Source organism: Mirounga leonina, unplaced genomic scaffold (assembly GCF_011800145.1).
Source record: "Mirounga leonina isolate KUSES-001 unplaced genomic scaffold, KU_Mleo_1.0 Mir_154, whole genome shotgun sequence".
NCBI classification, from domain to species: domain Eukaryota; kingdom Metazoa; phylum Chordata; class Mammalia; order Carnivora; family Phocidae; genus Mirounga; species Mirounga leonina.
Genome location: NW_023270389.1, coordinates 54,398,334 through 54,426,176, shown reverse-complemented (window position 1 = coordinate 54,426,176; position 27,843 = coordinate 54,398,334). Strand labels below are relative to the sequence as shown.

General features: G+C 37.4%; 1 protein-coding gene across 3 annotated transcripts; it reads right to left on the bottom strand.

The window, feature by feature from the left end:
- Positions 1 to 312: 312 nt before the first annotated feature.
- Positions 313 to 27,786, bottom strand: VAMP4 (vesicle associated membrane protein 4). 3 transcript variants are annotated; one of them, XM_035010803.1, is made up of 8 exons: positions 27,565 to 27,786; positions 24,285 to 24,404; positions 18,271 to 18,317; positions 14,907 to 14,957; positions 10,702 to 10,802; positions 9,359 to 9,438; positions 6,515 to 6,566; positions 313 to 4,387 (listed from the first exon to the last, which is right to left on the bottom strand). In XM_035010803.1, exons 2-8 carry the CDS (start codon positions 24,348 to 24,350, stop codon positions 4,359 to 4,361), a joined length of 426 nt encoding a protein of 141 aa, XP_034866694.1. In that variant the 5' UTR covers positions 24,351 to 24,404; positions 27,565 to 27,786; the 3' UTR covers positions 313 to 4,358. The 3 variants fall into 3 exon arrangements, with proteins under 3 accessions (XP_034866694.1, XP_034866696.1, XP_034866695.1); XM_035010805.1 differs by lacking the exon at positions 27,565 to 27,786 and adding an exon at positions 27,097 to 27,244; XM_035010804.1 differs by lacking the exon at positions 27,565 to 27,786 and adding an exon at positions 26,844 to 27,069.
- Positions 27,787 to 27,843: the final 57 nt, after the last annotated feature.

Sequence of the window (27,843 nt, the reverse complement as noted above, 5' to 3'; positions counted from 1 at the left end):
TTCAAGCAGACATGAGAAGTAAAGCCCGAGTATTCCATCACTGTTTTTTCCACAGGTGAGACTCAGTGATTTTACAGAGAATTTCCTCCTTGATTCCATCAATGGGTTGTGCATTGGGCATAGCTTTTGGTGATAGAGTACTTTATCTTTCTCTTATTCGCCGCCCCCCCCCCCCCCCCCGCCACCACCGTGTACTCTGTTGGGAAGCTGGGACAGGTTAAATCAGGGTATTAGCCAGGTGTTACTTTAAGTGAGCTACGCTTTGAAGGGAAGGCAACAAGTAACAGATACTGAATAAGCCAAAGTGCTTAATTTTGTTTTCTATGAAATAATTTATTTTACTGTTTATTATGGAGGGGCTACAAGTACATAGCTGATAGGAACACAAGGTTCTAAACTTTGCAACACCGGTAAGAATGGTTATGAAGAACAGAGGAGCTAAAGAACAGGGCACACGACATTTACATTTGCTTATCTCCACCATATATCTTAAAACAGCAAAGGCACTTTTCAAAATGGTTAAATAGAAGAGCGTGGAATTTCAACCAACACATACCCAAAGCATAAGTCAAGTGATTGAATTTTCTTATACTTTGACTTTTAACATTTTATTAAAATCTCTGATATGCAATTGACTTTGTAGCCTTGCAAATCAAATCATTATTTAAGACTTCCTCAAGTGAGAAGAACCTGATGGAATACTATAAAATCAGAATTTTTCTATACCCAATTATTGTTAAAAGAGCACTACTATCTCCTGGTAAAGTCCAAAGGCCATATTATGTGATCATGTCCTCTCTGTGGTGAGGACTATGGAAGTGGACTCTTGTCTTTGTGGTTTCCTGGGCACACTGATCTAGAAACTGCCAGGTCCACAGCATTGTGCTGGGCGCTGTGGACACACAAATATGGTATTACCTATGCTTTCACAAGCTTACACTTACCCACTCTAATTGCGTCGGTCATGCTTTCAATTCCTACTGACCTGTTCCAAGCAGTTTCTTTCGTTCCCCCTGCCCCCCAAGCAGTTTCTTATAATAAAACACGAGCCAGATTCAGAGTTTGTGTCCCCATCCCTTACTCTATTCGATTTTCAGAAAAAGTCAGAGGAAGACCAAATCAAACTTACAAAGACAGCCCGAGCCCCACATCCGTCTGACGTATGGTTCTGTTTGTCTACAACATGGAAAAAGCAGTGGATAGATTGAGAAGCAGGGCATCTTTCAGCTCCTTAGGACTCAGTGCCTGCACAAATATAAGCACTACAATGCATTCTAAAACAAATGTATAAATGCTCTTGGACCGATTCATGCCCTTACTCCACACTCACAGAAAAATAAAATTGACTTCAATCGCATTTCCATTGTGAAAACACAAAATTAGACTAATGAAAGAACAGTTAGCTATCCTTGACTTGGTAATACTCTGACTCAATACAATTAAGGACCTCTTCAAATGGCATCCCTTCTCAACATGAAAAAACAACTTCTTGCACGTTTTCTAGAAATCAGTGTATAGACATACAGGTGTAGATAGAGTAAGTGTGGGTGACAAAGCTGATGGAAATAAGCATGTTGAAGACTGTACTGACGAGAAATTTCAATTTCTTTTTATTCTTGCTACACAGAATTGAACGATGTCAAATTTTGCTGTAGAAATGCTCATCTTCTAGCGCAAAGCGATTGTATGGTAAGTGATCCGCAGGAGCACAAACACCATGTATTTCTCTATCTGACGTGTACTAATTATCCCTCCTCCATTTAGATAATGTTCCATTTTCAGTATTGAGCTTTCTTTGAATCAAAAAAACCCCCAAGTTCATAAAATCGGAGTGCAATTTTCAGTGAGCTTTGTCAGGATGGAGAAGTCAAAAGAGCACTCAACTGGTGACGCTGGGTTATCGTCAGAAGGAGTCAGTCAGTGATATAATCACAAAATTGCTACAGGGCAACAGGCTTCAGTAATTAAACATAAATCGTAAGGGTATGTTTCAGGCATTATAAAAATAGTGACCTCATTTCACTAGGTACCAACTAGTATTTACAAAGCTACTTGAATTTTTCTGTTGATCTTCATTGCTGTTAAATAATGATAGTTCTGATAGTGGTAAAACTTCATTTTTCAAGTGTAGGATGATCTGAGCTGAATGAGAAAAAGAATGATTAAGGGAAGGAAGGAAGGAAGGTAGGCCTGACATCAATTTGAACAACGTATTTTTCTTTTGTTTTTGATTGTAAGAAGGCTCGTGTCTCTAAGATTACCATAGTAAAGTCATTAACATGCCAGCCATTTTAAGGGTCTCAGGATTAATGAAGACCAAGAAAGACAAAAGGATAAACTGTGAATCAAGCCACCACCAGAACACAGACATGCCCGCCACCAGTATTTCTGACAGCCACATATATTTAAATACAAAGAGAATGACATATATATGACATTGTCATATAAATACTTCATTTTTTATGGTTAAAATTAAAAAAATAATTTTATAATTTTTTATATTTAAGAGTGGAATACTTTATTAAAAGAAACACTGGAAACGTGGATTCTTTTTGAGAAATAATCTTCATCTTCACTGCAATTATGGAGAAATCAGATTTCTCCCCCAACCAATAGAAAATTAACCACTGATGAATCTAGTGCCAATCCCAAATAAAAGACATACATATATGTATGTTAGGACTGATTCTGCCCATCCCGTTAAAACATTTCCATTCCTGAACTGTATTAGCTACTCAGATTCTAAAAATGCTCATTTTCCTGGGCATCCTATTTTGTCAAAGAATTTAGCATTTATTATGTTATTCACATTAATTGACATTTACGAAGAGTAGAGAGACCAGTGACAATACCCCACAGTATGTAAGACCAGACTATAAAATTTAGCGTAACTTGCAGGTATCTTGAGTTATCTCCTAATGTGCTTTCTCCCTTCATATTTCTTTCCATTTAAACAGAACATTTTTGCCTCTTAGTACCAATCCTGTAGAATTAAAAACAAAACAAAACAAAACAGATTCTGTGTTTCATACATTCTGAATTAAAATGACCAAAGAAATAAAACCTATACAGGATCATTTTTCTTTCCTATCTAAATACTGGTTCTTCTATTAACCATATTTCAAATTTAGTTTTATATGTATATACAGTCAACATATCCATGTGCACAAGTTTCTGCAGAACCTCCCATTTTATTATAAAGCTTCCTCCTCGAACACATTTGAGGACTATGTCTTTTCACTTTGACTTGTTTAGACAACACAAGGAGGTTGGCACATTTTAACGTTAACAATACATTTTATTACTGTAAAAACAGACTTAGATTAATGGTGACTCTAGCTATTTGGTTACTGACTGATGCAGGACTATCTCCTGACTTTCTATACTCATCACTGTTGGCTAATTTGACACTTGATTGTACAACATGCATCTCTCAGGGGATAATCAGGGAATGCAAAAGTAGCAAATGCTAAGCAGATGATTTTGCTACTTTGAGCACTTCTGGCAGAGGGACTAGTTGGAAGTTAAAGAGGGAAGCTATCAATGAAATCAGAGAATAAGTTACCTGTGGATTTCATTTACTCACATTAGGTCTGGCCCCTCCTTATTGGAGGCTAACTGGAAACAGAATGGACCATGCTGTTCATTTTCAAACACTCCAATGATGTTCTCCAATAATTTTATTATCTCCAGTTTTATGGTGCCATACTATGCCTTTTGTATTGTTTAAATTTTCCATTGACATAATCCATATGCCAAAAAATTACTACACATTCCCTTTTACAGTCAAAAATAGGTTTACTGGAATGTTTTAGTTATAGCTGAAGGCAGCAAAATTTACAACATTTAGCTTTTGTATCACCCATAAACATGTGGATATTGCTTGCAAAGCAATTGTAATGTGAGAAGAATCTTGCAAATATTGATGGAATGACTATGCATGTTTTTAGCATAATGTTTTGGTACTCTACATAGACTTCTGGACTCCCAGTTTGACCCCCATGTCGATGCAATAATGCAAGTCCTTATAATAACAGTATGAAATATTGTGATCACTGTTTAATTACATGTACAAACAATGAACTGGCAAGTATCTAGTTTCAAATTAGATCCTTGGAATATGGCAAAATAGAGGCTGGTTATCTTTGCCTTAAACATAATTTTTAAAAACACATTTTTGTTAGAAGGGAAGAAGATAACTGGACATTCTCAATGCTCCAATTTGAAGTGATATTTGCCTCTTAGTTTCTTGAAAAAGAAGTTTTGAAAGTTATATACATAAGTTTCATTTAAATTATGCAGCAATCTTTTATTATTGTTGTCCCAGATTTTGTGTAATGAAGATCTCTGTCACCAAATCAAGCACGGTATTTCAAGACTGTAAGAACTGTAAGAGAAAAATGAAAAATGGAACGTATCAAAATCAGATTCAGATGGTATGTTAAAAACAATATTCCTAAATGTAGCTGTCTACTTTTGGAAATAGGTAATGAGGAACGAACTTTTTACTTTATTTTTTTAAGGTTTATTTATTTATTTATTTTAAGAGAGAGAACGTGTGCACGCGGGGCGGGCGGGGAGGGGAAGAGGGAGAGAGAACCTCATGCAGACTCCCCGCTGAGCACTGAGCACAGAGCCCAGTGCAGGGCTCAATCTCACAACTCTGAGATCATGACCTGAGCTGCAATCAAGAGTCAGATGCTTAACCAACTGAGCCACCCAGGAGTTCCAGGAAGGAACTTTTATCTGAGATGAAAGATAACAGATGGGAGTGGATAAGCAAAAACATCATAAAACAAACTAAATGTCTAATATTGGCATTTTTTCTTTAGAGATTTTATTTTTAAGTGATTTCCACACCCAACATGGGGCTCGAACTTGCAACCCTGAGACCAAGAGTCGTATGCTCTACTGACTGAGCCAGCCAGGTGCCACTAAATTAGCATTTTGATCAAATAGATTATGATATTACCATAGCATACAGCTGCTACAATATTTTTTTAAATGTTACACATATTTTCCCAGGTTATTAAACATATTTATTAGAAAGTATATATGTTAGTTTTTGAAAAATATGCTTAATATCTTAATAGGAAAAAACTTGAAGTATATATGATAGTTATATTAACAGTGGCTATCTCTGTATAGTAGGATTACAGCTGAATTTTATTTTCTTCTTTATGCTTTATTCCACATTTTCCAAATTATCCACCATAAATATATGGTTGAATCTTGGTATCTACAGTAGTTATGTTCTATAAAGTCACTACAAACACTGAATTAGTGAATAATAAACCCTTGTTCCAGGGAAAATACAGGACTAAATTCCTGCAAGCCTCTGGCTACATTTTTGTCAACGAATCAATATATAACCTTGTGTTTCTGGTCAAAGATAACCTTTCCATATATGCTGTTGATTCACGAACACTGAACTCCTGGCCAACAGCACTGTAATTTATGCCTAAATGAAGCTTATCTAACACAGGTGTTTTCCAGAAGGCCTGTCACTGCCTTCTTGAGCTTAGCAACGCTAGCCAGCATGTCAGCATGATGCTTGGGGGCCACTTTAAACAGTAAAATCATGAACAAAATGCACAAAAATGTGAGAAACGTGGCACTAAATAGACTTAGAAAGACACTTGTTTACTTTATGAGAGCTGAAGCTAGAAAGGCAGAGCATGGCCTCGTTAGACATCAGCTGGGAACATGCACATTGGGAGACTCAAGATTTTTCACCACTCCGGACACAGCTGCCAATGAGCGGTGAAGCACCTCCAGGACTGATTTCTGGTTTACACATCAGTGTTTTAGGTGAAGTCATAAACACAGAATCCACGAACAATGAGGATTAACACTATTTCTTTGTAACAACCTTTTTCTGAGGGTATCACCATGGAGTTTTTCAAATGGTTATTTTGAGACACTTTACAAATCTTCATAAAATCCCTACAAACACAGGTAAAGAGGCCTTGGAAAGGAGGAAGTAGTAAAAATGATCTGACTTTAATTAGAACATTATGGAAAAAAAGAAAGGACAAGAGTTAAGCTTTAATGATTGAAATAAAGTTCAAATCCCAAACCAAAACAACAAAACAAAAAACCATCATCTGGAGAAAATTTATCTGGGCTTGTCCTCCAAACACAGTATTATGAAATACAAGCTTCCATACCTGAAGTTAACAGAAGATGGGCCTGGAACAAATAGCTTAGCCCTGTATTTGCCGGTGGGGGTGGGGAGTAGGCAGGACTCTCTGAGAATCTGATAAAAGATACAGACTCTCTCCCAATAAAAATGTGCATATGCATATTCACATATAATTTTTCATACAATTTAAGAACATTTTCAGAGATCCACAACGCTAGTGGGTTAAAAGGTCCTGACCTGGGTCAGAAGTCATTACTCAAACCTGACATTACTCATACTAGGTCGACTGAAAATAAGTTAAAAGAGAAATCAGAATCAACTCTAAAACAAATGATAGCCCCCAAAATTACTAATCCAGTAAATACTTACTGATAATCACTAGCAAAAGGATAACAGCAATCAAAGCCATGATGGCTTTTATCTACAACACACAAAAGGCATAAGATAGGTATTAATGTTTGACTTGTTAATAAAGCCAAGATTATCTGTTGTGCTACTTATTACATGATACTAACTCATCAATGAATAGGCTCATCCCTTGAAAGCCTGTCCAATTTTTTATCATGTGAACTTGCTGGCTATTTGCATCTTTTTATAAATAATCAGAGTTCCCAAAGTTAGGGGTTTTTGCCTGGATTTTATTGTTCAAGGCTGCACTGCACAGCAAACAGTAAGAATCAAAGCCCTCATTGGCCTGAACATTGTGTCTATGATTTCTCATGCTGATTTCTAATAGGAGACCAAGAAAAGTATGACATTTTAGCAACTTTGTTCACAAGTGTTAGGATATGATGAATAACACAGGTATCTAACACAATTCATTCTCTCCACATAAGGCAGCGTTTTTTATAGCACTTACTCTCAAAGTATATGAGAATTCAGTTAGTTTTTTCCTTACTCTCTTCGTGGCATTTCTGTCTCCATTTTGAGGAATATAATTTAGATTCTTCGTGAATAACCTCATTTAATAAATAACTTGCCTAAGAGCACTCTTTGCCAACTTCACAGTTGAGAAGAGAAACCTTAAGATTAGTCCTTAGCTGCTTAGTATTTTCAGCTCACATCTCTCTCTATAAAATTGTCACATTCCTCATTTAATCCTAAAAGACATAAACTATAAATTGGTTTGATTTTCCTGATGAATTCAAATGCAAGTCTGTTTTCATCAAACATTTTCACAGATAATTGATTAAAGATGGTTCATTAATAAAAAAAATACCTATCTACTATAAACACTTGAGTATTAGAAATAGCAACCAGAAGTAGCTTTAATGTTTCTAAACTAAAGCTACTGGTAACATTTTTAGTGGCATTTATGACAAGAACAAAGTGACCAAGAGAATACAAGGAAGCTTTACAATTTGGACACCAGGTGCCTATTAAAATTTTTAATTATGATAACAAAACAATGTTGAAATTCTCCCTCCTCACCTACTGGATAATTTTGTTCATTTACTTAAAGTCAGGTTTATTGAAATATACTTTAACTAGAATAAAATTCACCCTTTTAAAGTTCATCTTGGTGGGTTTTGACAAATGTATAGCTGTCAACCACCACCATCAGTCAAACATAAGGCATGTCCATCACTCCAAAAAGTTCCCTCGTGCCCTATTATAGTCAGTATCCACCTCCCTACCCTTAGCCACTGGCAACCTCTGTTTTCTGTCCCTATATCTCTTTCCTTAGCCTTTCCTAACTCATCACAGTCAAACCAGAAAGTGGCAGTGATATAGGGACTATTTAGAAATATAATTCAAATATAATTTAAAAATATAATTCAATTTTTCTCCTTAAAAACTCAGTTAAAAAAAATAAAGCATACTGTTCCTCTGATCTGAAATCCAGAATATGCAAAACAACAATCTTTAGAAATGGCTAAAAAAAGCTAGGCAAAATGCACATTATGGTCATCTTTTTGTGGCTACATGAATGGGTCATGTGTATGTATGGGGAAAGGAAGTGAGTGGCTCATAACCCTTTGTTCTTCCAAACCAGGCTATAGAGAATTTCTATAAAAATGGAAAACTTAAAGAAAATGGGAAATTTATTCTTTAAAGAATGAAAATTTAAGCAAAAATTAAAATTCTAGACAAGGGGAACAATGAAACATGTTTCTTTCCTCAGTTCTGTATCTGAAAGTAAGATGATTCAAAAGGTCAACAGATAAAAACAAGTAAAACCACGGCAACTCTTGGAAGAAATCCTTAGGATAAGGCAATGTCAAGTTTAGAAAGTTATCACTAAACCTGAAAATGAGATTAAAAACAATGAATTTATGTCTAAGATTTTCAACAAAGTCAAAAATGATACATGGAATTGGGAAGAAAAAGAAATTGCTTGTGCGACATGAAATTCACTATAAAATCTTAAACATTTTCTGTTTAATGCTTAGTAGCCATATTTAAGAGGCAAATTCATTTTTTTTTTTTTAAAGATTTTATTTATTTGCAAGAGAGAGAATGAGAAACAGAGAGCATGAGAGGGAGGAGGGTCAGAGGGAGAAGCAGACTCCCTGCCGAGCAGGGAGCCCGATGCGGGACTCGATCCCGGGACTCCAGGATCATGACCTGAGCCGAAGGCAGTTGCCCAACCAACTGAGCCACCCAGGCGCCCAAGAGGCAAATTCATTTTTATAAAATGTTTTGCAAAAATATATTAGTGTATATTTTGATTCTCATGTTTTTCCTTGTTAAACATTTCTCTGGAATAATAAAGGATAGTGAGATTTTTTTTTAAGCCTCATTTTTCATAATGGATTCTGACATACAAACTGCTTTTATTTTTTCCCTTCCAACAGAAAATTATATTTTTCTCTAGCTTCCACTCCATCTTTTTAATATCTCTATGTAATGTTATAAGATGCTCCAAAAAGGTACTAATAATAAATTACATGAAAAATTTATATTTCTTACAAGGTAGTAAGTGTACAAGTAGCTAAATTACTAATAAAATGTGGGATACTTTCTATGAAGAAATCCATGAAAACATCCTTTTAGGAATTGCTTGATTCCTTTAGTTATTCCTGTCCCCAAAGCTATTAATTAATTCAACAAATATTTGCTGAGTCCCAGCATGTCCCAGGTTCAGAAGCTATAATAAACAAGGCAGTGGTAGTCCCTGTCCTCACACGGCTTCAGATCTAGAAGCCCTTTATTCTTTGAAGACCACCTGAGATGCTGGGCAACTTATCCAGTGTCTTCTGACTGACTTACTTTGCATCCACGCCACCACATTTGCCTTCGAAGTTGTTTGGATCTGTTGCTAAAAGCAGTTGCATTATCCGATAAGCTTTCTATATCACATAGAGGATGGAGAGAAGGATTAAACGACATAACAGGATTCTTTTATCTAGTCACACAAAGACAAGAAAATATTAATTTCTACTTCTGCAAATGTATTCCCTTTTAAGCATGAAAACAACATCCTCCCTTTCCTCCACCCACAAACTCTGGCAATCTGTATTGGGGGAGGGGGGCAAAAAAATGGCTGTAGGTCATTATTCCCAGGGCCTCAATGCTTTCATGTAAACTTATGAATCCTGGTAAGAAAATACTCTTTAAAAATTCAAATACTTGACACACCTATGGAAAAAAAATTTACACGTGGAAAATGTAGATTCTTAGAAGATACAAAAAGTGACTGATTTTGAAGTAAAACAATGAATTTTATTTATTTATTTATTTTTGCTGGGACAATATGTTTTATTGAGGATGTGGAACAGCAGGAACTCTCATACATAGCTAGTAAGGATATAAATCAGCAGATTTAATCACTTTGAAGAATAATTTGACAGTATCTAGTAAAGCGGAAAATATCTGTCCCCTACTAAATAGCAATTTATTCCTAGTTACATACCCTAGAAAAAACTTTCACACACGCACACGAGACATGTACAAGCATGCCCACTATAAACCTGTTTAATAGTGAAAAAAATCTGAAACAACTCAAACATTAACAGGCCAATGGATAAATAAACCATGAAACAGTCTGAAATAAAACAATGAATTTTAAAAGTGGTTAAGTAAGTTCTGTGGTTCGATAAGTCTTTCAAGGATGAGTGAGGTATTTAGCCATTCATCACTGAAACAGTATTTGAGAAGCTAACATGTGCCAGCAACTGTACAAGTACAGAGACTAACATCTGTCAATAAAGAAATGTTACTGTTATCAGAGAAAGCCTAAGATAAAAATATCAGATGAAGTTTGACATAAGTGTTGAAAAGTGATTAGACTTTTCCTTCTTGAGATCATGAGAAAAGAAATACAGTGCACATGAACATAATAAGGCAAAAACAATTTTACTGTTAAACAATAAATTTAAAATTTTTCCATTTTCAACCCGATAATTAATGCAATTAGATGATTCAAATAAAGGGAGCTAAGGTTAAAATACTAAAATCACAAACTTAAGGACCAAATATTTTCCTAAGCTAAGATTCCTAAACTCTGGCTAGAGAATTGGGAGGAGAAATAAACTATCAAAACACAAATAATAAAAAAAAAAACCAAAAAAACCCCCACAAATAGTATCGAGAAATATATGAAGTATCTGTACCTGATTTGTCCTGTAGTTCATCTAGTCTCTCCCCTCTTTCAATTACCTTTGTAATATTTTCTTGCATGACATCAATAACTTCATCCACCTGATTCTGAACACTAGTTTAAAAGAAAGATTTAAAAATTATTTTTTCCTTTGAACATTTTATAATTTTTGAAACTTTCATTAGAAAACTTCCATGATAGAAAATAGCAAGTTTTCAGACAAGTATTCAACTATAAAATGTTTAAGTTAAGGCTGTGTAGCACAGTCCTTCCATTTGTGGGCTTGAGCACTCAGAAAATTAAAGATACTATAAGTAAAAGTCATATTTAACTTAAAGATAGTTTATTTAGCCCTGTTCCTGCAAATCTCTGTCAGAATGTTCAGTAACTGCAGATTTTAGTCAAATAGCTTGACTCTAAATAATCAGTTTCATTTTCTTTTCCACAGGCTACTGAGGCATGTCATCATAGACACAGCTATAACCTACTTTTGTTGTAGTTTATACACTAAGGCTAACAAAGGAGTTTGCCTGGGTGTGTGATTAGCTTATGAAAATACTGAGTTTCCAAAATGGAAATGTACGCTGATGCTCCGTGGGTGTTAACTGTTCACTGCTCATCAGTTTTCTCTTAAACAAACAGGTTTAAGACATGGGCACAGCTGGGAAGGTTCTGAAGCACCCAAGAGGGAGCAGAAAGGAAACATTTGTTGCTGTTTTTCAAAATGAAAATATAATTTCCTCCTTTATGTTAGGTGATGAGGGCCTTTTTTAATCAAATTTCAGACTGTTTAATAAAGACTTAATCTTCATTGGTTCATTCATCTAATTAGTTCTTAGCTGCCTACTCTCATTCAGGAGTTACCCTGAGTACACAAACACAGAAATGTTTAATAATTTAAAGTGTTTAGTTTTCCTCTGTTCTGTTAGACAAAAATTACGTTAAATTACTTCATAAAATGGCCATTCCAATGAAATATTTAAAAGGAGAAATAAAGTGAACTCATGGTTCTTACAACTCAAAAAATGTTTAAAATGCACTGGATTACTAGCAAGTAATTCTTTATTCTTTAAAGAATACATTTTTTTGCCTCTAAGTAGAGGCAAGAAAAGGGTAGAAGCAGGAAAAGGGTAGAGAGATTTGTAATTTGAGCAACTGAGTGTCAGGAGATAATGCTATTAACTAAAATAGAAAATTAAGAACTCAAAGGAAAAACAAGTTTGTAAAGGAGGGTGTGGAGATTTGTATCATTTCCGGTTGAAGGAGAGTCATATGGTAGAAGAAAGGACACAAGAGAGCACATATCCAGGAAAAGATAAAGATATACAGAAAGGAAAAGCTGTATTTCAATGTTGATTTAAATCATCCTTAGGGCCTGACAGCACCTGTATTCCTGAAATGTCTCTATTCCAATTATCAACAGGGAAACCGCATGGTATAGTAGTGTCTGTTGCAAGCCTCCTTGAGCCTCCTATTTTCTCACCTTTAAAATGGAAATATTCATCTCTCACTTGTGAGAATTAGATGTAACAGTGTTTTTTAAACACTGAGCACAATGCTTAACACTTAGCATGTGCTTAATGTCAGTGCCCTTCTTTTAAGAAAAAAAATCCTGCTCTGCAACAAATACTCCAAAGAAAATATTTATTTTCATAGTTAACACCCCCATCTTGTGGCTTTTTAAGGTAGTGTTGACAAAAGAAGGTTTAAAGTTATGCTGTATTTTTGCAACCACATATCTCTCTCTCTCTCTCTCTCTCTCTTGCATCATGGAACATTCTTTGGGGTCCTTTTTATAAAGTTAAACTGATTGGACCAAGACTATAGTTAGGAAATTACCTACCCCTAACAGAGAATGCCTGTAATTCACTAGAGTTGCATTTATAAAGCTGTTATTTAACTTAAAAGCAAAGAAAACATTCCAAAGAGAATCCTACATTTTACATAGGCATGTGGATATTTTAAATCTTTCACCAAAAAAAATCTTCCATAAAAAGTGATGTTGAGTATTTTTTGTGGGAATAATCTGCTGTCAACATGCCAGTCAAATTCAAACAAAGCAACAATGTTGCTGATCCATGAGGTTAAGAAATACCCTGTATTAAAATGTTACAAACTAAGTAGTGATAGCACAACTTAAAGAAACTCACCAGTGCCAGCAATTTTGGTTACTCAACTAATGCGAGGTATTTGTCCATGGGCAAGTTGTGTGGTAGGTTGTGCTCCACCATCTTGGGCCATTTTGGGCACACACACGGAGTCATGCTCTGGTTAAATACGCATTTATGAGTTTGTGCCCACAAGGTTGAATATGTATGTTTTGATGACTGATCACCTTCTAAGTCTGGCAAGCCTTTAGCTCTAGAGTAAGAACCATTATACTTACTCAATAATCCCTTACTGTTCTAAAATTCTGTGATTACCAAAGATATTGTACTAATTAAATATGTACATAAACATATTCATGTGTGCATGTGCTTGGCACTTGCTAACATAGATACTTTGTTTGCAATGCCCATTCTGTACAACCAGCAATGGCTTGGGTTCATCTGGAAAATCATATTCAGAAGACTCAATAAGCCATACTCAGTACTAGGCTCACTCTGCAGAAGGATATCAGGCAGGAAACAAAGCATACTGACAGGACAAAAAACAAGCGTGTCATCAGTGGAGTCCTCTTTACCAGATGGTTTAGGTACAAGAACTATGTGGGTGGACACAGAAGTCACTCTGACTCAGTGTAGAGAAATAGCTCTGCCATGGTATCCTGATGACCCTGCATGCTTTTTAATCCTCCCAGAACAAAAGATGAATGGCTTGTGAGGCCATCTCCCACTCATTTCCCTGAAGACTGTCACAAGACAATTTCTTACAACTTCCCAGGTTCTGATGATGTTTGGAGGCTTTCTGCAGGCCGTATCTGAAGACTATAAAACCACCGAGCTACAGTGCAGAATTGGCTCCTTTTTAACAGGGTATCCTACAACTCCTATTGTAGCCGTGCAGCCCCTTTTGTTTTGGAGTCATCATTTTTGGTGTGTAGAACAAGAACCCAGAGAGACTGGCTACTCTTCCTTTTACGGTCTATGTACATAATGAACTGCCTGAATCTAAGTAGCTCCTCGTATCTTTACTGGCCATATCAGAGCCTTGGAGCAGCAGGGACTCTCTTTTGCTGGCCTTGAAGGAGCAGGTACCATAAGTTCTACATGTGCAAGGAAAATAATTCTGGCAACAACTACCTGAGCTTTGTCAGGAGCTTCAAGTGAGATCCCAACCCAGACAACACCTTGATTTCTGGCTTGTGAGACCCCATGCAGAGGGCCCACCTAAGCAGTGACCAAACTCCTGGACCCATGGAAAATGTGAGATGATAATGTATATGAGATGATAATGACTATCCCTCCTTAGATCCTGAATCCAGGTCATTTAGTTATAGTCCACAGTTAGTCTTCAAAACTCGGTCAGTTTCCAGGGCTATTTCACTGCTCCTCCCATTCCTTCCCCCTTATTGTGGGGACTCAGATCCTTCTAACATTGCATACATTTACTACAGCATTACCCATCAACCTACCACCACCAACATATACAGAAAAAGCTTTAAACTGATAATTACTTAGCTATAAATCTTAGATCAATATAGGTATTAGGATAAGTTACAGATATGAAAAAATTCTGGAGGAATATAAAAAAATCGTACTTCAAAAAACTAAATCTATTATATTACTCCTATTAATTCTGAAAATGGGAATCAAGCAATAGATTTAAAACCACAATGGACTTTGAGATTATGCTAAATAAATGGATTTGACATAAAGTAATCAAGTTAAAAGAAACCAACAGAGGAATTGGATTTCCTTAGCCATTATTCAGAGGTAGCTTTGTGAAAATAAAAAGAATTATTTGGTTTTTTACAATCCAGTAGTTATAGTTAGTCTACATCAAGGCTCAGCAAATTTTTTCTGTAAAGGGCCAGATAGATATAGATATTTCAGATTTTTGGGCCATAAGGTCTCTGTCACAACTACTCAAATCTGCCATTGTAGTCTGAAAGCAGCCATAGATAAGAAAACAAATAGGCATGGCTGTGTTCCAATAAAACTTTATTCAGAAAAATAGGCAGCAACCAGATTTGGCTCATAGGCTGCAGATTGCCAACCCTGGGTCCACACAGAAATATGATAATCACTTAAGCAAATGAGTATCTCAGGAACTTACTGCTTAATTTTATCATTTCTAGGTCCAAATCTTGGTCCAGATGGTCCCCTTCTGAAAACAAAATACCAAGTACATATTCATAATGAGAGCATTAAGAAAAAAAATAGAAAAGACACACTATCAAGCGCAACTCTAAACATGGATTAGTCATTTATTATAAAAAACACATTTTACTGGTATTGCTGGAACCGAATGATATTTAATCACATCTGTACTTTACTGGTACTTGGTGCTGGCCACAACTAACCTAATTCTTCTGAATGTTAAAATTTTCAGAGAAAATAGGGTTTATATAACCCTTTGTTTATACACAGGTTGTTCTAATCACTAACCTCTGAAACACCATAACAACTCAAGTGCCAGTGACTAGGAAGAGCTTTATGAGAAATTATAGAACACTAAAAGTAAATTCACCTTCGAATTAGGTTATCACAAAATGCTGATTATCAGGAATGGATATAGAGAAAAATCCATTCAAAACACTAGTATTTTTTTCTTACTCATCTTAAACTTATCAACAAAGCTAAAGGGAAATCCAAGAGTCTACGAAAATACCAACATTTCTCAAATTATTTATTAGTTAAGTGTTATATCATTTCAATCATTTTAATATTCTGGAAATAAAAACTTTTGGATGTTTTGAGTAATTATCATTCCTCTGAGATAGAGAATAAGGCATAAGCCACAAAAATTTTAAAAAGTAGGATTGGGTGCCTGGCTCAGTCAGTAGGGCATGCCACTCCTGATCTCATCAGGGTGGTGAGTTTGAGCCCCATGTTGGGTGTAGAGCTTACTTTAAAAAAAAAAAAAAATAGGGGCACCTGGGTGGCTCAGTAGTTAAGTGTCTGCCTTCGGCTCAGGTCATGATCCCAAGGTCCTGGGATCAAGCCCCGCATCGGGCTCCCTGCTCCGCGGGAAGCCTGCTTCTCCGTCTCCCACTCCCCCTGCTTGTGTTCCCTCTCTCACTGTGTCTCTCTCTGTCAAATAAATAAAAATCTTTAAAAAATAAAAAACAAAAAAATTTTAAAAATTAGAAAAGAAAAAAATAGGATCTGTACCAATTAAACACTAACTCCCCCATTCCTCCTCATCCTAGCCTCTGGCAACCTCCATTCTACTTTTGTGTCTCCATGAATTCATCTACTCTAGGTACTTCATATAAGTGGAATCATGTAAAATTTATCCTTTTGTGATCAGCTTCTTCCATCTAGCATAACGTCTTTGAGGTTCATCCACATTGTAACATGTGTGAGAATTTCCTTCTTTTTTGAGACTGAGTAATAAAGGCCAAGTAATATTCAACTGTATCCATATACCCTTTGTTTATCCATTCACCTGCTGATGGACATTTAGGTTGCTCCACCTTTTGATTATTGTGAATAATGCTGCTATAAACTTGGGTGTTGATTAATTTTTTTAAAAATGTATTTGTTTTGTCTCCCTTTCAACACCCAGACAGAACCGCAGTGTGTGGAAGCTGCATTTTGAGCAAGTGTGCACGCTGGCTGTCAGGCCTTCAGAAAGATGTACGTTATTTGCAAGCAGACTTCCAGTGGTACACTGCTGGTCTGAAGACTGAATATTTCTCACAAGGGTATCCAGCTTTCAATGAGGGAATCACTTATTTAAGCTTCTGGTCTCCTGCTCAACCCTAAGTTCCTTTCTGACAGGCAGCTATTGCTCCAGTTCTAAGGCTTTTCACCATAATTGGCACCGTGGCAATGAGCTTTGTGACTCTTCGGAAATCTTGTCACATGTAGGAAATTATCTTTCCACTTCATCTGACCTTGGCCAAAGTGATACTATTTTCTGTTAATGGATCTGCTTCCTATCTGGCAGGCTCTTTTTTGTTCACTTCTTCACAGCTGTCAATTACTTTTAATAACATGTTTTTATTTGGGGGAGCAAAAGCCTCTACAAAAACTCTGCAACATTATAACAAAGAGGGAGGCAAATGTTTCTCCTCAGGCACACCCCTCTACATGAATCTCCAGAGGAAACTCCTGCAATAATATACGCCTGCCTTCCTGACTTTGCAAATACAAATCTAGGCCTGTACGAACACAGCCTTTTCTAATCATAACTGTGAAGCATTGATCAGATCAATTAACTGACAAAGTATCATGGCAATTCAATGGGAAAAGGATAATCTTTTCATTAGATGGTGGGGGAACAACTAGATAGCCATATGCCAAAAAGAAAAAAAAAATCCATTCTTCACCCTTACCTCAACCATATATAAAAATTTACTTGAAGTAGATTATAGACCTAAATGTAAAAGCCAAAACTATAAAACTCCTAGAAGAAAATATAGGAGAAGATCTTATTGAACTTGGGGTTGGCATATATTTCTTAAACAAGCAAAAACAAAGAAAATTTGTAATAAATTGATTTCATCGAAATCAACAGTTTGATCTTCAAAAGATACTGCTATGAAAATGAAAAGATTAAGATACAGACTGAAAATAAATATCTGTAAAACATATCTGACAAAGACCTTGTATCTTGAATACATAAACAACTGAGTAAGAAGACACATTTAGAATTGGGCAAAAGATTTTAACATGTACTTTATCAGAAGCTACGAGGACGGCAAATACACACAAAAAATGATGTCTAACGTGATTTGTCATTAGGGAAATGCAAATTAAAACTATAGTGAGATACCACAACATATCTGTAAGAATGGCTAAAATTAAAACACTGACCATATATAGTATTGATGAGGATTTAGAGCAACTAGAACTCTTATACAATGCTGGTGGGAATATAAAATGGTACACCACTTTGGAAAACAGCCGTAAAAATATACTAGCCACTCAACTAACTCTTAAGTATTTTCCCAAGAGAACTGAAAGCATTAAGTCTACACAAAAATTTGTACATAAATGCTTATAGTAGCTTTATTCATGATAGCAAAAACTATAAACACCCCAAATATCTATCAATAAGTGAATGGATGAATGAATTGTAGTTCATTCATATAATGGAATACTTCTCAGAAATAAAAAGGAACTACTGGTACATGTGATAGTGTAGGTGAATCTCAAAATTATTATGCAAAGTGAATGAAGCCAGAAAAAAAAAGGCATACTGTATGATACCATTTATTTAAAAAATTCGAGAAAAATCAAACTATAGTGATAGAAAGCAGATCAGTGGTTGCCTGGGGACTGGGGGAGTGACAGATTCCCAAGGGGTATGAGGAAACTTTTGAAGTGAGGGTTAGGCTCATTACTTGATTTTGGTGATGATTTCACAGGTGTATAGTACATGTATCAAAACTCATATGCTTTATATGCATTTTATTAGATGTTAATTACATCTACAACACCAATAAAGCTGTTAAACAAAAAAAACTTACAGAAAAAAGTCTTCTTCTTCGTCTGAATCATCTTCCAAAAGATTTCTCTGTCAAAAAAAAAAAAAAAAGAATTGAGTTTTCAGATTCAGAAGGCTTACAAACTGTCAGGGAGGAGTAATGAAGGAAGTTCTATCCTGGTGAAATTTCTTTACTCCAAGGTTCCAGACAGAGGGAAGAGTGATTACCTGTACCTCACGTAAGCTAAAAGAGCCACATATGCCAACCCTCCAAAGAAAATGCTTATAATAGCAGGATGCTATGACTGACTACAAGGTAGAAAGGTCGCTGAAGCCAGGGTGGGAATAAGGAACTGTAGGCAATCAGGAAGAAGTTAAGTCCCTTCTTCCTCTTGCTTTCCAATCTCTCTCTACAGGCAGAACCTAATAGGGAGCCAGGTAGCAAAGGAAAAATGTAGTTGCAGAGCCAACTCCAGCATCAGAGAGGAGCACAGAAGACAGGTTCGGAGCTGGGACACAAGGGTTTAGTGATTGGCACAGTCCACCTACCACCTCCACAGTTCATAAATAACCCTCTACACATATTAGAACTTCCAAACAAAAACAACTTTATACTTCTATTTTATAAGATGTAACTATTTTCCTTAATATGAAGATGATCACACCCTCTTGCAACAACCAGACCTTTTCAGCATACAAGAACTTTAGTATATAACTTGTAGGCATAATAATAACTCCCCAAAATATCCCCATCCTAATTCTTGAAACCTGTGAAAATGTCTCCTTGCATGCTTAAAGGGACTCTGCAGATGTGTTTAAGTTAAAAATTGTGAGATGGTAAGATCAATAGGGATTATTCATGTGGGCCCAACATCATCAGAAGAGTTCTCAAAAGAGGAAGGCAGAAGTGCCAGAGTGAGAGCGCGGGAAAGAGAGAGAAAGGAGAGAGAGAAGGCAAGGAGGGAAAGAGTAGGGAAGGGAGGAGCTAGAAGATCTTACACTGCTGGCTTTAAAGACAATGGAAGGAGCGGGAGCCAAAGACCACAGGCAGCCTCTAGAAGCCGGGAAAGGCAAGGAAACTCTATTCTCCCCTAGAGCCTCCAGAAGGAACACATCCTGCCAGAGCCTTGATTTTAGCCCAGGAAGACCCACTTTGGACTTCTGGTCACCAGAACTAGAAGATGGTAAATCTATGTTGTTTTGAGTTTGCGGTAATTTGTTACAATAGCAATAGGAAACAAATACACCACCTATGTGCCTTTTCTGAGAAAATTACTCAAGGAATTTCACCAGCCAAAAAAACCCAATTATTATCAGAAGAAACATTCTAAGACAGAGATTGATACAATCATTGACTCTAATAAAATGTGTGGTCAATAATAATAAATGATAATGTGATTGTGAACTATATCTTATAGCTATTGAAAAAGAAAAGGTACAAGGCCAACGTCTGGCTTAAGAAATTAAACGTAATACTAACGTTGAAGACTCCGATGGACCTTTCCCTAATCTTCACCTCCTCTTCTACCCAAGAGGCAATCACTACCCGGAAAGTGTTGGTTATCATTCCCTTTAATGTTACACATTTACTTTTATTTAATGTTGTTATTCATTTATATTTTGTATAAAAGCAACAATAAATATCCAGTGTTGGGGCACCTGGGTGGCTCAGTCGTTAAGCGCCTGCCTTCAGCGCAGGTCAGGAACCCAGGGTCCTGCGATCGAGCCCCACATCGGGCTCCCTGCTCAGTGGGAAGCCTGCTTCTCCCTCTCCCACTCCCCCTGCTGTGTTCCCTCTTTCGCTGTCTCTCTCTGTGAAACAAATAAATAAAATCTTTAAAAAAACCAAAAAAATAAAAAAATATCCAGTGTTAGGGTTTTTGTTTTTTGTTTTTTTTTTTAAAGGTATAAGGAAAAACTTTAAAAGGGCCCCAAATTGTTCTAATACAACCTAGAAGCGGGAGTGGAAGGGTGAAGTGCAGAAGAGTGAGAGGCACACCTCACCAGGGACAGGAGTGGCGGAGGTGGGAAGCTGGCTAGAATGAGAAAGTAAAACAACAGAGGGGGCATTGTTTTGGGTATGTTGACAGAGAATGCAGATTTAAAGATTTAAACATAACTTTTGTTTGTTTGTTTTTTAAGAATTTATTTATTTTAGAGAGAGAGTGAGAATGAGCCGGCGGAGGGGCAGAGGGAGAAGAAGGCTCCCCGATGAGCAGGGAGCCCAATATGTGGCTGGATCCAGGACCCTGGAATCTGACTTGAGCTGAAGGCAGAGGTTTAACCGACTGAGCCACCCAGGCATCCCTAAACATAACTGTTAAAATATGAAGTTAATAAAAAAAGGGGAGAGGGAGAAAGGAAGGACATTTTTTAACTAGTGATACTGGGGTTGGGGAGAAGATGAGGAAAAACAATCAATCTGCCAAAGCAGTCAGGGCAAGAGGGAAAACATATGAAATCTAATAAACTATATCTATGTGTAATATATAACATTATCACAGAGTGAGAAAATGAAAACAGGATATATTTAATATTCATTTAATAAACATGTTTGCGCATCTTCTATGTGCTAGGCACCGTTCTAGGCAAGCACCAGCTTTGAACAAGACAGACAAGGTCTGAACTCTCATAGAAAAATATCTGATGGTGACAAATGCTATGCCAAGAACTGAAACACTGACAGGATAGGAAGTGACAGGGTGACTAAATGAGATTAGGTTGTCACGGAAAATCACTCTCAAGAAGTGAAATTTAAGCTGCGATCCAAATGATAACAAAGGGCCAACCAAAGATCAGGGGGAAGGGCATTCACGGCCAGCAGAGGGACTGGCTAAGACAGAAAAAGCCCAAATATATTAGTTATCATAACAAATGTGAATGGTTTGAATGCTCCTATTAAAAGTAAAAATTACACATGATTAGAATCCAACAATTCCAGCCAAATCTGTTTACAAAAAATTCACCTAAAATGAATGTCAAACAAAGGATGAAAAAAAGAGATGGAAAAAAACACATCAGCAAATTCTAATGAAAAGAATGTTAGGGTTAGCAATATTAATACAAAGATGAATTTTAGGACAAAAGCATTAAACCACCAAATTAATGAGGAGAAATTGGTGATGAGGAGAAACTGGCTGGCAGGAGAAATGTGGAGAAAGTGGAATCCACATACCCTGCTGGTGGGAATGTAAAAATTGTGCAACCACTTTGGAAAACAATTTGGCAATTCTTCCAAGGGTTGAACATAATAACTAAGCTGGCAATTCCAGTCCTAAGTATTCACACAAGAGAAATGAAAACATGTTCACGTAAAAATCTGTATGTGAATATTCATAGCACTGCTATTCTTCTTTTTTTTTTTTAAAGATTTGAAGGGGGGGGGGGGGGGGGGGGGGGGGGGGGGCACGTAGAGGGAGAGGAAGAGAGAGAATCTCAGGCAGGCTCCATGCTCAGAGTGGAGCCCAATGTGGGGCTCGATCTCACGACCCTGATATCATGACCTGAGCTGAAATCAAGAGTCGGATGTTCAACTGACTGAGCCACCCAGGCACCCCAGCATGGCTAATTTTTTTTTTTTTTTAAGGATTTTATTTATTTTAGAGAGAGAGAGAGAGTGTGTGTGCATAAACGTGGGGAGGGGGGAGGGGCAGAGTGAGAGGGGGAAAGAGTCTTAAGCGGACTCCATGCATGGTGAGTGTGGAGCTCAAAAGGAGGGCTTGATCTCATGACCCTGAAATCATGTCCTGAGCCATAACTAAGAGTTAGTCACTTAACTGACTCCACCACCCAGGAGCCCCAACAACACTACTATTCTTAATAGTCAAATAGCCAAAAAGCCAACAGCCAGAAGTGGTATGCAAAAAGTCATTAATATTCCAAAAAACCCCAAATGTCCATCAAGTGATGAATGGGTAAATGTGATATATCCATATACTGGGATATTATTCAGCAATAAAAAGGAATGAAGTACTGATACATGTCACAACATGCATGAACTTCAAAAACATTAGGATCTAAATCCAAAAAGCCAATTACAGAGACAACATATTGTATGATTCCATTTATATAAAATGTCCAGAGTAGACAAATCTATAGATTGGTGGTTGTCTAGGGTTGAGGGGATGAGAAGAATGGGGGATGAATGCTAAAAGGTACAGGGTTTCTTTTTGGAATGATGATAATGTCCGAAAACTGACTGTGGTAATAGTTGCACAATTCTGTGAATAAACTAAAAACCATTTGAATTGTACACTTTAAAAGAGTGAATTGTATGGCATGTGAATATCTCAATAAAGCTGTTACTAAGAAAAATGGAATAGGAAAGTAGAATAAAACTTAAAAAAAATTTTTAAAGTAATTTATAGATATTAGAATCAGTTATCAAATTTCACCATCTGATAAACATTCAAAAGGAGGTCTCTAAGCAGCCAATTTTGTTCAATTTTGGTTCAATATCCTATTTTTACAATAAATTGTGGTAGTAATCAACCAACAATGTAAAGAGAAAGAGCCACAGTTACCCTCTCAGCAGCGGAACTGATTAAGACTATATTTTATAATTTTAAGTATATACATAAAGCTTATTTTAAAAAGCTTCCTAGCAATTAGTCTATTGGTGGATTCTACCCCCTTCAAGTAAAAAACAAACTAGAGACAGTTAGAATAAGGAAAAGACAAATGTTTCCTGTATTGTACTAAAAGATACTTTTAAATCATAAGCTGTTGGAAAGAATGAATAATATGAGTTCAGAACCTGTACAAAAAAGGAATGTGTAAGATGAAGTCAAGTAGATTATAAGCTCTATACAGGCAGAGATTGTTTTTAGCACAATAGCAGGTGGTGAATAAATGCATCAGTAAATAAAGGAATAATAATGAGATAGGAAGTGAGAGAGGGTTTCAGGTTGCTGGATAAAAAAGAAAAACACTAATTCCTTTCCTCAATAAATATTTCTTGAGTACTTACTCTAAAAGTTATCTATTTACAACATTCCTATCAAATGTTGTCTTCCAAAATTCTGCATAACTTCTAGATTTATACATATCTGCATAGAATGTTCTGGAATAGGGACACCTGGGTGTCTCAGTCAGTTAAGTGTCTGCCTTCAGCTCAGGTCATGATCCCAGGGTCCTGGGATCAAGCCCCACTTCGGGCTCCCTGTTCAGTGTGGAGCCTGCTTCTCCATCGGCCTCTCCCCCAACTTGTGCTCTCTCTCTCTAAAATAAATAAATAAAATCTTAAAAAAAAAAAAAAAAGAATGTTCTGGGATAAATTAGAAATTGAATGTTATATAAAAACTACTCTGGACTCCGAGACAATTATAGAACTAACATCCTTTATCTGCAATTCCAAAAATCTAAGAAATTCTGAAAACCAAGAAGTTTTGTAAGTTTGGAGCCAAAACTTATTTGGAGGAAAACCTGACCTGAATTGATGTTAGCTAATTTATTTATACACTTTACTTATATACTTAGAGTAATCAGGTATTTCTTTTCTTTTTATTTTAGCGAGGGAGAGGGAAAGAGAGACTCTTAAGCAGGTTCCACAGCCAGCAGCAGAGCCCAACTTGGGGCTCTATCTCACAACCCTGAGATCATGACCTCAGCCGAAATTAAGAGCCGGACGCTTAACCGACTGAGCCACCCAGGCCCCTCATAATCAGACATTTCTGAGAAATACTAATATACTTAGAGGTGCTGATCCAGAGGCCAAAAAGCCTATTATATAATATGCACTTAACTACCTTTTTAAAATCTGAAAAACTCTGAATTCCAACCATATTTGGTTCCAGAATTCTGAATAAGATGCTGTGTATTTGTATAAAATTCACTTTGAACGACTAGAAAAAACTGTGAGTATAATTTGATCAATAGTGGAAGTAGAATTCAACTGAGTCACCCATCTGAGTAATATATACTTTAAAATATTTACTATGAAGAAAAAACAGAATTAGAATATAGCCATAAACTTTAGATTTTTCTAAAACAAATTATTTACAAAAGGAATGAACACATATTTTGACTCTGTTTGAAAAATTAAGATTCTAAACTCACCCTTTCACTTTTCACAGAACCAGTGACATCATCATCATTTAGGTGGCGCTTGAACTTGGGAGGCATACTTTTTACTCAAGAAGTACTCTTCTCTTTCCCAGCAGACTAAGTATTCACCACCTTGAAGAGAAAATAAATTTCATCGGATTTGAGACTTTGGGGTGGAAGCTAAATTACTTCAATAGTGTTCAACGCCTTGTATGAAGGAGCTTCCTTCATTTCTCGGACTTTACTGCCTTCCCTCTTGCTTCATTCCGGGTGATCCTGTCCTCCATGCCAGGCCTCAATACATAAAAAATAGTTAAAACTATGAGAAAATGGATGTAACTTGGGGCGCCTGGGTGGCTCTGTCATTAAGCGCCTGCCTTCAGCTCAGGTCATGATCCCAGAGTCCTGGGATCGAGCCCTCCATCGGGCTCCCTGCTCTGCGGGAAGCCTGCTTCTCCCTCTCCCACTCCCCCTGCTTGTGTTCCCTCTCTCGCTGTGTCTCTCTCTGTCAAATAAATAAATAAAATCTTTAAAAAAGAAAAAAAAGAAAAAAAAAGAAAATGGATGTAACTTTTAAAAGAGAACATGTGGGGGAAATTAGTGGAAGTTTTTATAAAATTCAAGAGCAGATTGCTTAGGAGGGGGAAATTAGGAGAAAATGAGACATTAAATGCTTTAAGATTTTAACCTGGAATCAGAAGACAGCAGAACACTCCTAGTTTTCGCATTTTTAGTTAGTTGATTAAACAATGATTCAGTTTCTTCATCTATAAAATAGTGATTTCTAAGCTTCTGCATGGAGTTGAGATGGTCAAATCAGGTAATACATGCAAAAATATTCTAGAAGTTATAACATCCTATTCCAAAGCACAGCACTAGGCTCCAAGAAAAGGGACAAGTTTAGTAAGTAGTAGGTTAAACAGAGCCACGTTTTTGGTTTTGTTTTTATTTTATTGCTACAGGAACGTCTCATAGCTTTTTATATGCTAATACGCATTGTGATTTTCCAGGAAAATGCTTGAGTATGCAGTTTATTCAAATTTTCTTGAGAAAAAGCTGACATGCAAATTTGAGTTTTCAGTATCTTAGATTAGAAGATAGATGAAAAATGAGAATAGCTAAGGTACTGAATCTTTTACTATGCGGTAGGCACTGTGCTCAGTGATTTACATGCATTTTCTTTTAGTCTTTATGACACTCCTTTAAAGTAGTCTCTAAGAAGCTAAGAACTAAGGCTTAGTAAAGATAAGTAACTAATAGTCATTCTACTGATTAAAATAGCAGAAACACAGGCTCAAGTTAATCAATGGCTATCCACGATCAGTTTTTTTTTTAAAGATTTTATTTATTTATTTATTAGAGAGCGAGTGAGAGAGAAACCGCATGAGAGAGGAGAGGGTCAGAGGGAGAAGCAGGCTCCCCGCTGAGCCGGCAGCCCGATGTGGGACTCGATCCCAGGACCCTGGGATCATGACCTGAGCCGAAGGCAGTCGCTTAACCAACTGAGCCACCCAGGCGCCCCTTTCCATGATCAGTTTTAATATTAAATTAACAGAACCTATTCTGTTCTAGAAAGACCACTTCTCTGTAACAACCCAACAGCCCTCTTCCCCTTTTCACAAAAAGAAACAACTCTAAGATCTTTAAGTATAATTAGACATCAGTTTGCTGGCTAATATTATATACAAGCCCACAGTCCAGTTCCATAAACCAAATAAAAGTAATATTTTAGGGCCTCCTATCAAAACAAATTGATAGTTTTCTTTGATAAGAAATGCTTCCAAACCAGAAACTTAACCACTTGTAACAAAAACCAAATACTTGCTACCTAAGTAACAGCTCTAGAGTTCTTTATTCCACGATATTTCTGTCACGTACATTTGGCCCATTTTATTCCTCGTACTTTGATTTCAGAATAATTCATTCACGCAGAAATGTTATAGCATGCAGGAAAAAAAAACAGATCACAAAGGAAGCAACTGAAAAATCTGGGCTTTTCAATTATACCCGCACATTATTATTTATATTTTAAACCCAACAAAGGTGTTTGCTTAATACCCTACAGCAAAAAACAGGCAGACTTACATCTTTATGAAATACACAGTCAAGCTACAAGTTTAATGATGAGCAAACCCCATCATCAGGTCCTATAATCCAAGGATCAGCCTCTTGAAGGCAAGAAACCAGTGTCTGACAAACAGAAAAGACATCAGCAAAGCATCAAGCAAGATTAACTGTGCTTGATGAACCACAGAGCAACTGATGATTTGTGCCAAACAACTAGTAAAAAAAAAAGAATACTCAGAAATGAGACATATATTTCTACCTAAAATTTCTCCTGCAAAAAATACACATGAATTCGGGGATTTGTGTGTGGGTACATACGTAAATAAGAGAGCTTTCATGATGTATTTCAACACTGAGAGTTGAACAGCAATATATAATTCATTTAAAAAAGTCACAACGCCATATGCTTATCTCATCATCATATGTTTACAATCTCGTGTATATTTTTTGAAGAGGCAGTTTAAGTTCTCTATTCAAAGTCTATACATGTAATACACTTCTAACCTGTTGTTTAATAGTGTTGGCTTCTTTTCTGCTTTACACAGAAGACTAACCCCCCCATGTATTTCGTTTCACAAGAAGCTTGAATCTGGGCAGAGGTTTCCCTTTTCCCGGCCTCCATTCCCTTTCTGATTTTTCTTCCTCATTTCCATCACCAGTCTTGGTAGGTGCAGTTTCACGGAAATACGTGACTTGGATGGGCACAGCCTGAAGATGTTATTCATAAAAACTGTCAAACTATAATGATTCACCTCACCTTCCGGTCATTATAAACGCAGCAGGGTTGGCGTTCTTTCTCCCGTGACTTTAAACTCGCCCCCCCCCCATCTGTCGCACCAGGCCACGTCCCCCGACATCTGATGCTCCTAACTCTGGTCCTTTCTACCCCAAGATACCCACTCACATCCCAGGCCACCTCCCACTCTTCCCAAACCCGCCCCACGCCCTCCACTGTTCTCTTTCCGTCTCCCGCGAGCACCCTTCAATTGCCTTTCTTCTCCCCCTCAACCGCCCCCCACATCCGCACACCCCAGTCCTGGTCGTCCTCCACGACTCCCGGCCCGCATCCAGGCTCCCCAGTCTGGGGTCCCTCCCCGGCCCCCTCCACCCCCAGGCCGGTCCCGCAGCCCAAGGCGGACGTTGGGAGGCGGCGGAACAGGGGCGTCGTCTCCGTTTCCTTCCTCCTCACATCAGCCCCTCCCGTCGGGACGGCCGGCGCCAGTACCTGAGTCTCCGGGGAAGCTCCGGGCCGCTCTCCGGGGCGGGCAGCGCTGGGAGGGCGGGGGATGGAGTGGGAAGCGCAGGAAAAAGCGGGGAGGGGGAGACAGTGGGCGCAGACCCGGCGTCGGCCGCTCCGCCGCAGCAGCGCCCCCGCTCATCGAGCCGATCGGTGCTCCGCGGCCTGGCGCCAGGCGGAGGGGGCGGGCCCAGGCCGCGGAGATGGTCGAGAGAGTCGAGTGGAGCTAGCTGGTGGAGCTAGCTGGTGGAGCTAGCTGGTGGAGCT

Coding starts and splice junctions, on each gene's coding strand:
- VAMP4 (XM_035010803.1), bottom strand. CDS start 24,350: ATGCCTCCCAAGTTCAAGCGCCACCTAAATGATGATGATGTCACTGGT. Junction 10,803..14,906: donor AGAAATGATAAAATTAAGCA/GTAAGTTCCTGA, acceptor CTTTTAAACTAG/TGTTCAGAATCAGGTGGATG. Junction 9,439..10,701: donor TGAACTACAGGACAAATCAG/GTACAGATACTT, acceptor TATGTGATATAG/AAAGCTTATCGGATAATGCA.